This window comes from Marmota monax, unplaced genomic scaffold (genome assembly GCF_021218885.2).
Source record: "Marmota monax isolate L192 unplaced genomic scaffold, Marmota_monax_Labrador192_F-V1.1 WCK01_AAM20220418_F8-fsc00008, whole genome shotgun sequence".
Classification (NCBI taxonomy): Eukaryota; Metazoa; Chordata; class Mammalia; order Rodentia; family Sciuridae; genus Marmota; species Marmota monax.
The window spans coordinates 21,139,901-21,152,213 of NW_026694432.1; the positions used below are offsets into that span (position 1 = coordinate 21,139,901).

The window sequence follows — 12,313 nt, forward strand, 5'->3', positions numbered from 1 at the left end:
CAGTGTTGAAACCGGAGTTTTGAGGCGTGACTTGATTCCCCACTTCACCAATTTCCTTCTGGGTTCTTGTCTCGGAAATTTTGAAGATTACAATCCATGGACAATCATGGAAGGGAAGAGTAAAAGGAGCAGGATTCATTTAAGTGAGCAGAGACAGAACTCCCCTCAGGTGGGAGGGAGGGGTCATATAGCAGAAAGACCCATTTTGATGTGCTGGATTAGGAGTTTTTATATATATATATTTAGGAGGTGATATATTGTAGAGCTTGGAGCAAAATCTGTGTAAAATAAGCACTGAGAAGGTACCTAGGCTGTGGCCTCCCTATAATTTCCATCCAGGTTCACCCCCACCTTCCGTTTTCCATCTGGGAGGCCTAGGAGTAGGCTGGAGGTGTTCCCACAGGGGAGCCTCAAGGTATTTTACATTAGAAATAGGTCTTTCCAGTTGGCTTCCAGGTGTGGTTCCTGTGTTTGAATAAGACTGACCATTGATATCCTTTTTTTTTTTTTAATACTGGGGATTGAACTCTGAGGCACTGAACCCCTGAGTGACAACTCAAGCCCCTTTTTAAAATTTTTGTATTTTGTTTAGAGACCGGATCTCCTGAGGGCCTTGGCCATTGATATTCTTATTCAGTGTGACCTGATGCCCACAGACTGCTTGGAGAAAACCCTACTAGGCCTGTCGGTTTAGATTCTTGTTAGCTTCTCAGTTTATCATTCCTTCCTCTAGGGCATGGGGCTGGACCTTCTGAAATAAAGTGGGTCTTACGACCTACTATCAGACAAGGGTGGGTCAGAGAATGTTTTTATTGCCAGCTTTTGGACAGAAAGGTGAGATTAGAGTTTCTGGTATGTGCCTGATGGAAGGAAAGTCCTAGTTTCTATGGTCTGTCTTGACAAGAGAGATGTGAGCTAGGAACAGTGGACAAAACCCAGAATATATGTATATCATAATACCGCGTGCACCATGGAAGAGTAGTGACTTAAATCTACTGTAAATTTTTTTAATGAAATAAATATGTGATGGGCTGAGGATGTGGCTCAAGCGGTAGCGCGCTCGCCTGGCATGCGTGCGGCCCGGGTTCGATCCTCAGCACCACATACAAACAGAGATGTTGTGTCCGCCGAGAACTAAAAAATAAATATTAAAATTATCTCTCTCTCTCTCTCTCTATCACTCTCTCTAAAAAAAAAAAAAAAGAAAAAAAAAATGTGAGCATGCCTGTAGACCCAGTAACCCAGGAGGCTGAAGCCAGAGGTCAATTGGAGGCCAGTCTCAGCAATTTAGTGAGACCCTTAGTAATTTTTCAAAACAAACAAACAAAAAAAAAAGTCAAAAGGACTGGGTACTTAGCTCAGTGGAAATGTGACAGCAGTGATCCTAATGTTTTGAATATAGCCCTTGCTGCTCTGCCACTGCAGCTTATTTTTTAAATGGACATGATTCTTTCTCTTCCTCTCTAATCTCAGGGAAAACAGGATTACCTTTCTTCCCCATTTTAGACATGTGTCCTTGAGTACGCACCGACACAGGAACAAAGTGATCCAGATTTTGGGGATGGCAACAAAAGATCTCAGAAATGACTGTCTCCCAAATTAACAATGGAATGACAACTCCAGCAGAGAACACCTGGAAGGTAGCCTTTGAGTCACCTCTTTAAAAGCCCCCTGTTCCTGCTGATGGGCAGAATGACAGTCTCTGGGACTTCTCTTTCCTTTTCCTTAAAACCATGCCCTGGGTATTGGACTGGCATGGGAACAAGAACCGAGTTTTGGGTAACAGTGAAGCACCACTGAGTTCAATCCCCAGTATCAGAAAGTGTGTGTGTGTGTGTGTATAGAATTCGAATAAGACAAAAAATTTATTTTATTCTAGTATTGGGGATTGAATCCAGGGCCCTTTATAACTGACATCCATTCCAGCCCCCACCCCTTTAAAAATTATTCCAGGTGTTTTTTTATTGTTGTTGTTTTTCTGGGTGTTTAACCACTGACACATCCTCAGTCCTTTTTTTTTTTTTTCTTTAAAGAGAGAGAGAGAATTTTAGTATTTTTTTTTTTAGTATTTGGCGGACACAACATCTTTGTATGTGGTGCTGAGGATCAAACCTAACACATCCTCGGTCCTTTTTTTTTTTAAAGAGAGAGGGAGAGAGAGAGAGAATTTTAGTATTTTTTTTTTTTTATATTTGGCGGACACAACATCTTTGTTTGTATGTGGTGCTGAGGATCGAACCCGGGCCGCACGCATGCCAGGCGAGCGCGCTACCGCTTGAGCCACATCCCCAGCCCCTCAGTCCTTTTTTTAATATTTTATTTACAGACAGGGTCTTGCTGAGTTGATTAGGGTCTTGCTAAATTGCTGAGGCTGGCTTTGAATTGGGGATCGATCCTCCTGCCTCAGCTTCCCAAGCGGCTGGGATTACAGGCTTGTGCCCCTCTGAGCCCTTTTTATTTTATTTATTTATTTTTTTTATGGTGCTGGGGATTGCACCCAGGGCCTTGTGCATGTAAGCCAAGCACTCTACCAACTGAGGTATATCCCCAGCTCTAGCCCTTTTTATTTTGAGACAGGATCTCATTAAGTCACTTAGGGCCTTGCTAAGAGGCTGGCTTTGAACTTGTGATCCTTCCATTGGATTTCCCCAGTTTCTGGGATTACAGGCATGCTCTACCATCCTGGCCAGCATCCTAGCTGTTTTTTAAAATTTCATTTTGAGACAGAATCTCACTAAGTTGCTGAGAGTGGCCTTGAACTTGAGATCCTCCTGTCTCAGCAGCCAGCCTCAGAACAGAATAAGGCAAAAAAAATTTCCAGCCTCTAGAGGACCTGAGATTACAGGGGTGTTCCACCAAGCCCAGATGATTGACATTCCCTAACTTTTTAAGAGTCTTTAATTATGTCTTTAATGTAAATCCCTGGCAGTAGGGCTGTAGGTGAACATTTTTAATTGATGGTTTTGATATAGAGCTGAGCTAAAATGTAACAAGTACTAAATTCATTTCTGTTCTCAAAGAGTTTATAATCTAGTGAGGATGTAACCGAAAGCTTGGTCCTTGTCCTGGATGCCAATCCAGTAAAGAAAACAAGGTCTTGAGAAAAAAAGGAAAAGGTTTTATTTCTTGGCTAGCGATTCTGCCTATCCACAGGAACAGGGGGCTTTTGTAGAGGTAATTCAGAGGAGATGAGATTGGGGAGGGGAGATCAGGAAGGAGAAGGTTAGGGAGAAAAGATTAAGGAGAAATTTAGGGAATTGGGAAAAAGGAAAAAAACATGTAAGTTTCAAAGCGACAAGGCATCAAGTGAAACAGGGAGACAGGTGATTACCTGTCTGAGATGACCTGCAAGACTTTATATAGGGGGTCCTCAAATTTTACTATGCAGAAACCAATTCCCATGGCCTCGGAAGGGGGCTCTCTATGTAGGAAGAGCTTGTTGGCGACCTGATTGGCAGGGAAGTAACCAGCAAGAAATCCTTTCTACATAGAGAGCCCCCGGAGGCCAGCATGGGGGCCGAGGATTGACTGTAGTAGGGTACTGCCTTAAGTGTCCGTAAGCGGGTAGGACACCCAACGGTCGACCAGGCACAGGCAGACGGTATCACCATGCTTGGCCCCTTCTGCCAGCATCGTCCAGGAGTTTGTCCGTCTTTCTGGGGGCCTCATGAGTGGCTGGTGTTTGTGGTGTCAGTTCTGCCCAAGTGGCCCTTGTTAAGGAACCTGACTCACATTTGTGATCGCCCAAGCAAATACTCTTGGTAGGGTTGGAGGTAAAGCCGTTCACTTCGGATTCTAATCAGTGCGCGTTAAGAGTGGCTGAACTGGGCTGGGGATGTGGCTCAAGCGGTAGCGTGTTCGCCTCGCATGCGTGTGGCCCAGGTTCGATCCTCAGCACCACATACAAACAGAGATGTTGTGTCCGCCGAAAACTAAAAAATAAATATTTAAAAAAAAAAAAAAAAAAAAAAAAAGAGTGGCTGAACTGAGCCGGGCGGGGCGGTGCCTGAGGCGGGAGGATGCAGGTTCAAAGGCAGCCTCTCCAGTTTGGCAGCATACTCCGCCCTCAGGATTAGCCCCCGCCCGAGTGGGAGGGAAAACACACACACACAAACACACACACAGACGACTTCAGGGGAACACCCTCCCTCGAGGGGAAAAAATGATCAATCCCGGGGAGACACGACCTGAGCCTCGGGACCATTCCTGCTCTCTGAGCAACCCGAGTGGGTTTCTAGAAACAAGGACCCCATAACTTTCCCGAAGGGCGGAAGAGTGCGCGCAGCGGTCACCTAGTCTTAGCAACACCAAGCAGCCGCGTGGCGATTAGCCTCTAGGCTCTTTGGTAGCAGTCAAGGCGGCTCCTGGGGGCCCACGGGCGCAGGGGGCCCTTGCTCCAGGCAGCGCCGAGAAGCCTTTGCAGCCGGCCCCTCCCCCTCCCCGTCGGTTTTGCACACGACGCGCGGAGGGCTGCTTCACACGGGTTGGCAAGGGCCGGGGATAAAGCCGGCGGGCCGGCGCGGGGCTCAACGACTGGCCCAGAGACCTAGAGTGCTGGGTGCACCGAGCAAGAGCGGCAGCTGCAGGGAGCAGTCGGCACAGCGGCGGCAGGGACCTCGTGACAGGTGGGAGTGTGCGGTGCGGCCAAGAACTCCGCGCGCAAACTCTAGGGCGCACGGCTCAAGGACCCGCTTCGGGGCGCGCAGGTCCCCATGGACACCGTGGAGAAGCAGCACCTGTTGGAGTGCAGGCGCGGAATCCAGTAAGGCGGGAACCGGGGGAGAAAGGGAATTCGGGCGGCGTCAGACGCGCCTCCTCCTTGGCCATCGGGCTGTGGTTGGTTTCGTCGGAGGCCTGAACCGGGACCACGCGGGAGGGTGGAGTGAGGCCCGGGGAAAAGACCGTGACCCTGTGACCCCAGGGTTCGCTTCTCCTGGGGGAGTTCTGTACTACCCGAACTTTGCCTCTCCGGGTGGGGGAAGGTAGCGGGATGCCTGGGGCTCCACCTCCAGTCCAGCACTTTGCCCCAGGGCAGACCCGCGGTGAGCCCGCCCTGCGTTCCCCAGTAGGTCAGCGAGGGGGAGGCTCTGCTCCTCTCTCTGAGACCTAGCTCCGTTCTCTCGTCGATTGACTGGACAGTCTGCCCCTTGGCTAGTTCCCAAAGTCACTCCAACACGATTTGGAAAGGGTGGGGGAGGGAACACGCCCATTCACCCCACCACCCCCAGGGCCCCTAGACTCCCATTCCCTTAGCATCTTCTTCTGAACACGGCCTTCCTACCTTTTGGCCAGGGACTGCTGAACTTGGGAGTGTCCTAGCTGGTCTTCCCTTGGACACATGGGAACACCAAGGCCTCACAGAGAGATGGGACTGGAGTCAGCCATCCTTGCTCCTATCATCTCCCTGCTGAGTGATTTCTCTCCCTTCCTCCCTGGCCAGGTCATACATAGGATCTCTGTGGCGGGAGGGGAGTGGATGGATCTCTCTCCCAGAGCCTGGCCTGAACTTTCAGACTGTTGACCTCGTCGCTGGGAGCAACCATTACTGCCATGCTCAGAAGGGTCCTGACAGTCACTGTGACCCCAAGAAGGAGAAGGCCCGGTGCCAGCTCTACGTGGCCTCTGCCATCTGCTTGGTGTTCATGATTGGAGAAGTCATTGGTAAGGACTTTTGGGTTCGCTAAATGAAGCAGGCGAGGGGGGCGCCTGGATGTTCCCTGTATTACAATAGCCCCAGGTGCTGTGTACTGATGAGCTAAGTCCTCTATATGCACGTCATCTCATGTGCCCCTAGGGCAACCCCTAGGGCAACCTAGACCTACAGTGCTTGTTGTTATTCTCCTTATTTTACAGGTGATGAAACTGAGGCATGTTAAGGTTAAGTAATCTTTCAAAGGTCACCCACATCTAGTAGATAGGGAAGGTCTGAATTCCTAGAAGGAAAGAGCATGTACTGATTACCTATTATGCTTTCCAGGTCCTATCTAAACTTGATTTTCACCTTGACCCTTCAAGTACATGTTGTTAACCCTTTTCACAGACAGTGGAAGTCCAGGCTCAGAGTGTAAATCTCTTGCTCTTGGTTGTACAGCTAATGGGTGGAGAGGCCATTGAACTCAGTGTCTTCTTCCAGAACCTGTGGGTCTCCCCTGCTGCACACAGTCTAGGGAGTTGGCTCTTTGGTGAACTGATAAGGACCTCCTGACCTTGCCCTTGCAGGGGGATACCTGGCGCATAGCCTGGCCATCATGACAGATGCAGCTCACCTGCTCACTGACTTTGCCAGCATGCTCATCAGCCTCTTTTCTCTATGGATGTCCTCCCGACCAGCCACCAAGACCATGAACTTCGGCTGGCAGCGAGCTGGTGAGGACCCCTGTTGGGCTGGAGATGGGGTTGAGGGAGGGTGGGTCAGAACAGGGGTTCTTAGGGTGGATTGGATCCCTGAGTAAGGTCAGGAGGGTGACTTGGGTAGGCAAAGAAGCTGTCAACCTTAGGTGGCCTCTGTCCTCTGAGAACTCCTAGTCTGATGGGGTAGCCCCGGTTCCAGTCATCCAGGAACTCCTAGTCTTCAGGGAAGCAAAGTTCACCTTCTGAAGGAAGCAGTGGCTCAGGAACCCCAGGAACAAATGACAATGGCATTAACACTGCACATAACTCCATGGATCAACTCTCGGGGGAGGGTAGATTAGCAAAGCCTGCTGGGAGACAGGCTTTAAACTCTCCCTTCACTTCCCACTAGCCTTGTCATTTTTCTCCTCATGGGGGATGGCCCAGCCTCTCCTCTCGGAAGCCCCTACCACCCTCTAGTACTGGGGATTGAACCCAGGGGCACTCAACCACTGAGCCACATCCCCAGCCCTTTTTATTTTTTATTGGGAGCCGGGGTCTCATTAAATTACTTAGGGCCTCCTTAAATTGCTAAGGCTGGCCTCAAACTTGAGACCCTCTTGTCTCAGCCTCCCGAGTCACTGGTATTGCGAATGTGAGCCACCCTGCTAAGCTTCCAGATGAATTCAATTTTTTTTTTTTTTTTGGTACTGTGGATTGAACTCAAGGGAACTAAACCACTGAGCCACATTCCCAGCCCTATTTTGTATTTGAGACAAGGTCTCTCTGAGTTGCTCAGTACCCTCACTGTTGCTGAGTCTGGCTTTGAACTCGCAATCCTCCTGTCTCAGCCTCCCCAGCCGCTGGGATTACAAGCCTGCTCCACCTTGCTGGCCCCGGTCTTAATCTCCTTCTGACTCTCATGTTATAGTCAGGGATGATGGTGCATGTTCTGTCTCGACCTAGTTACTTGGGAGATTGGGCAGAGGGATCACAAGTCTGAGGCCAACTGGGCAATTTAGCAAGACCCTGTCTCAAAATAAAGTTGTAAAGGTGCTGAGGGTGTAGCTCAGTGGAAGTGTCAGTCTAGCATGTGTGAGGCTCTGAGTTTCACCCCCCAGTACCACAAATGGCTCTGATATTCTCAGATATGTGAGTGGTTGGGAAAGGTACCAGCCACCCCTTCTGAGAAGCCCAGGCCGATCCAGGCAGAGGGAGGGGAGGGGAGGGAAGGGGAGAGCATGGAGGTGGGGGAGCCCCCCTCAGCTATAGGGCTGTGTGCTTAGGTGGCTTTGGGGTCTGGGTTCTTTTCCAGAAATCCTGGGAGCCCTGGTCTCTGTGCTGTCCATCTGGGTCGTGACTGGGGTGCTGGTGTACCTGGCTGTGGAGCGACTCATCTCTGGGAACTACGAGATTGAAGGGGGGACCATGCTGATCACGTCGGGCTGTGCTGTGGCTGTGAACATTATGTGAGTGTGGCCCCGATTCCCCATGGGTGGCCCCTTCTCACACTGTACCTTTGTTCTTGGAAGAAGGAGGCCATGTCACAATTGACCTGCAGTGGGAAGGGATAAGTCTGGTTGCCGCAGATGTCCCTACAGACATAATCCGGGTCTTTTTTCAAGCGGATGTGGCTGAACTGGTCTCGGTGGGAGCAGTATTGTGTAGAGCAAAGGAGTGTCATTTGGGCTCCCTCCTTTGTGCAGTGGCCTCGGTTTCTCCATTTGTGACATAGGTGAACTGGATGACTTGTGCATGCCCTCCTGCTCTGAGCTCTGTCAGCGGGCATCACCTGGCATTGGAGCTGAGCCCTTTTCTCATGTGGCTCAGAACCAAGACCACACGGGCCGGGCTCTCACTTGGCCAGAGTGTGGGGGCTTGACATTTTTGCCCCACAGATTTGGGTGATTTGAAGCGCCTATTGCTACCTTAGTGATCCCTGGGCTTTGTCTCCACTTTTGTAGAATGGGGTTGACCCTTCACCAGTCTGGCCATGGGCACAGTCACAGCCATGGACACAGCCATGAAGACGCCAGCCAGCAGCAAGAGAACCCCAGTGTCCGAGCTGCCTTTATCCATGTGATTGGGGACTTTTTGCAGAGCTTGGGCGTCCTGGTTGCAGCTTTTATTCTATATTTCAAGGTCAGAGATGGGGACAGGAAGGAGGGTGGGGCTAGGGCCAGGGAGTGTAGATCACCAGGAGCTTCTCTCTGCACCTGCGCTTTCCAAATTCTAACATCTTCCTAGCTTGGGGCAAAAGGCTGGGGAGAGGGAAGGAATGGTTATCCAACATCTACCAAGAATCATCACCTCTGGTCTTCACACAACCCTGAGGGTGGGTGGTAGTGTTTTATGCAGCTCAGAAAGGTTTGGTGACTTGCACAGTGTCACACAGTTGGTTAGTTGTGGACCCATGTTCCGACTTGGGACTGTGTTGCCTGTGCATTACCCATCACAGAGGGAGTGAGGTGCTGTGGAAAGGCCAGGCATTTGATTTGAACCGTGTTATGCCGAGTGAGTTGCTTGCTCTCCCTGAGTCTCAATTTCCCCATCTGTAAAATGCAGGTGGTGGACCAGATGCCTGAGATTTTTTTTTTTTTTTTTTTTGGTACCTTTGCCTATGTCTCAGCCCCTCAAGGAAGGATGAGGAGGAAGGACTTGGGCCTCACCCTGTGCTGTGATCTCTCCTGCCTGTTCTGGAATAAAAAGGAGAAACTGGGAGGCAGGGCCAGGGAGAGGCTCACCTCCATCCTACAGAGGGACTCCCTCTCCCTGACATGCTGGGTGGGGGAAAGGGAAGCTGAGCTAGTGACTGAACCCCGAGTCTGCCTTCTGCTTCTCCTGTAGCCAGAGTACAAGTATGTGGACCCCATCTGTACCTTCCTCTTCTCCCTCCTGGTCCTGGGAACGACCTTGACCATCCTGAGAGATGTGATCCTGGTGCTGATGGAAGGTAACATGGTCTCTGGACTTTCTTTTGGCCTGTGGCTCTCAAGCTCTGTCCGTCTACACAGGGTGTGGGCGGGGCTTCTGAACACCAGCAGGGAGCTCGGATCTGCATTTGCTGGAAAACCTCCTGGGGCCCCAGGTTGATCTTGGCCTCAGCTGAGCCCTAAGGTGTGCCAGTTCCTGGAACTGTCCCCAGCCCAAGTGTGCCTCCTTCCCTGCTGGGCATGTCCCCTGCCTACCCAGGTGGCTTTTGGGTGGTGTCTGGTAGCACCTGGAGTTCCCACAGACCCTAGGCAGGCCCTCTATCTCTAGTTACCCTCCCACGGGAAGTGGGGTCAGATTGTGCTCCCATGGCACAGGGGACAGACTGAAGCTCAGAAGGGGACGGTTAACCCGGGACAATTACTGAGCACACCCTGTTGCGGGCCCTTCCTGCAGCATCACAGGGCCCAAACCATGCCCCTGTCCCGGAGCGGTGCTGCCCTGAATTACCATCTTATTCACCTTGGCTTTCTTGTGCTTTAGGGCTTTGGGTCCTAGGCCAAGGTCACAGGTTTGGACTTTAATGGGTGCTGGCCTGGGGTCAGCAGGAGAATGTGACTTCAGGTCAGAACTTTTTCCCCCATTAAAAAATAAGCACTTGTTAGTCAGGCACAGTGGTGCACTTCTGTAATCCCAGTGACCTGGGAGGCTGAGGCAGGAGGGTCTCAAGTTCAAAGCCAGCCTCAACAACTTAGCAAGTCTTTCACAACTTAGTGAGACCCTGTCTCCAAAATAAATAAATAAATAAAAATAAAAAGGGCTGAGAATGTGGCTCAATCCCCAGTACCAAAATAAATACATAAAACACTGATTGAGCACCTACTATGCCCCAGGCACTGTTCTGGTGGTGAACAAAAAGGATGGTTCTACTCGCATGGAGCCTCTGTTCTAGAGGAGGAAATGAATTAACAAGATTATTTCAGATGATGTGGGAGCAGGAAGGCGGCAGGCGGCATGACAGTTTGGGGAGGCGGTGGCAGCACCAGGCCTGCTGGCCAAGGAGACCCCCTCTGAGGAGAGGGCACTTGAAGAGCAGGGTAGGAGGGCAATTTCCTTGAGCCTCTGTCCCTGCCGTCCTCAGGGACTCCCAAGGGTGTGGACTTCACGGCTGTACGTGACCTGCTGCTATCGGTGGAGGGGGTAGAAGCCCTGCACAGCCTGCATATCTGGGCACTGACCGTGACCCAGCCCGTGCTGTCTGTTCACATTGCCATTGGTGAGTGGTGGGGACCCAATGCTGGGCGAGGGGAGGCAGCCAGGGGCAGGGAGTACTTGATGCACATTAGTCATTTGGTCATCATGATCTCATTTATCCTTGGGAAAAAAAAAAAAAAACTGAGGCTGGGGGTCAAGTCCTCCTCGCCCTGGCCCCTGCTTTCAGACTTGGTCTCTCTCATGTTCATGATCAGCCTGTCATGTTCTGCTGGGGTTAGCATGACACGGGGCTCCTGATCCTGCAAGGCCAAGCACTGAGTAAACAGGTCTCCCTCGGTCGTCTCTTCCTCCAGCTCAGAACGCAGACGCCCAGGCGGTTCTGAAGGCAGCCAGCACCTGTCTCCAGGGGAAATTCAACTTCCACACCATGACCATTCAGATCGAGGACTACTCTGAGGACATGAAGGACTGTCAGGCGTGCCAAGGCCCCTCGGATTGACTGCCTAGCCAGGCACCAGCTGAAGTGTGGCCAGGACTTGCAGGTGGCTGGACCGAATGTCCCACAGCCTCCACCAGGACTCTGCCTACCCACTGTGTTAGGAACCAGGTTTATAATGCCTCTTTCTGCTCCGGGTTCAGCATGGAGCCCTGCCTACCGCAGCGGTGGGCCTCTTCCTGGCCTCCCCTGTTTACAACAGCCAGCACCTGGGTGGGGACTCAGCAGATGTAAAGCCAGTGTAACCAGGCTCCAGATCCCCAGGGTTAGCTCCGGAGGGCTGTGTTCTTCAGAGCTGACACCCATAGTGGGGAGGCATTGAGGTACAGCCTGGAACAGCAAAGGGGAGACTGGCCTCAAGGTGTCCTCACTGACCTGCATCTCCCACCTGCATGATTGGCCTTTGCCTATGAACCTATAAGAAGCCGCGGAACAGAACCTCTACCTCCGCCATTGCCATGACAAAACGGTTTAAGGCCAGGGGATGGGGGAGTTGTGAGAGTTCCCTGAGATGGGAAGCCAGGCGCCATCTGAGGCCTGTCTGGGCCTTAGTCACATGTACTGTGGGCCAGTGCTTCCCTTCCTGGAGGGGGAGACTTCTTACTAGGTAAGAACCTGATGGGTTTTATCTTTCCTTATTTCCTAACCCAGGAAGCTGTGCCAACACAGGAAGCCTTGCCTCAGGTGGGGGCAGGCCCACACAGCCCCAGGGCCACTTCTCTTGCCCTGATATGCAGGCTGTGCAAGGACTGCCAAGCCCGAACTCATGATTGAGCCTTTTCTGTGGCCTGCCTGTGCAGTCCAGGGCCCTGGCTTCCTGGGGCTTGTGCATGAACAGTTCTAACTTAGGGGCTGGGTATGTTTACAAGATATAAGAGGGGAGACCTGTCCCCAGTCCCACAGAGTCAACACACTAGGGAACCTCAGGGCCTAATGTCTACCACTGCCACCATGAGCAGGTGACCTTGGCCAGTGGGCCTCTCAATGCCTCTTGTCTGGAGACCAAGAATGTAACACCTACCTCACAGGCTTGTTGTGAGGACAGTCTGCCAAGCACCAGTGGTTGTTGGTGAGTAGTTCCCTTCATCCTCCTGGAAAGGGGACTTTGCAGTCTGAGGCTGCTTATGAGAAGCCCCCTGGGCTTCCCAGCCTCCCTGGGGCAGTACTGAGCTCTTGTCCTGCCCAGTGTGTGTGTGGGGGGGGAGAGGGCTGGTCAACTACTTGCCCCTCTGAGCCTCTCCCCATTAATAAAATGACTTCTTTGTGCCTTTCTTCTTCTGGTGATGTAGTTCAGGGGGTCCTTCAACCCCTCAATATCTGTGGGATCAGGGTTGGCCTGGA

At 51.5% G+C, this 12,313-nt stretch overlaps 1 protein-coding gene across 1 annotated transcript; it reads left to right on the forward strand.

Moving 5' to 3' along the window:
* The first annotated feature begins 4,047 nt into the window (after positions 1–4,047).
* Positions 4,048–12,243, forward strand: Slc30a2 (solute carrier family 30 member 2). The gene is made up of 8 exons (XM_046468902.2): positions 4,048–4,762; positions 5,441–5,661; positions 6,220–6,366; positions 7,646–7,799; positions 8,295–8,472; positions 9,178–9,283; positions 10,403–10,537; positions 10,830–12,243. The coding sequence occupies exons 1-8, from the start codon at positions 4,713–4,715 to the stop codon at positions 10,973–10,975; spliced, it is 1,137 nt and encodes a 378-aa protein (XP_046324858.1). The 5' UTR covers positions 4,048–4,712; the 3' UTR covers positions 10,976–12,243.
* Positions 12,244–12,313: the final 70 nt, after the last annotated feature.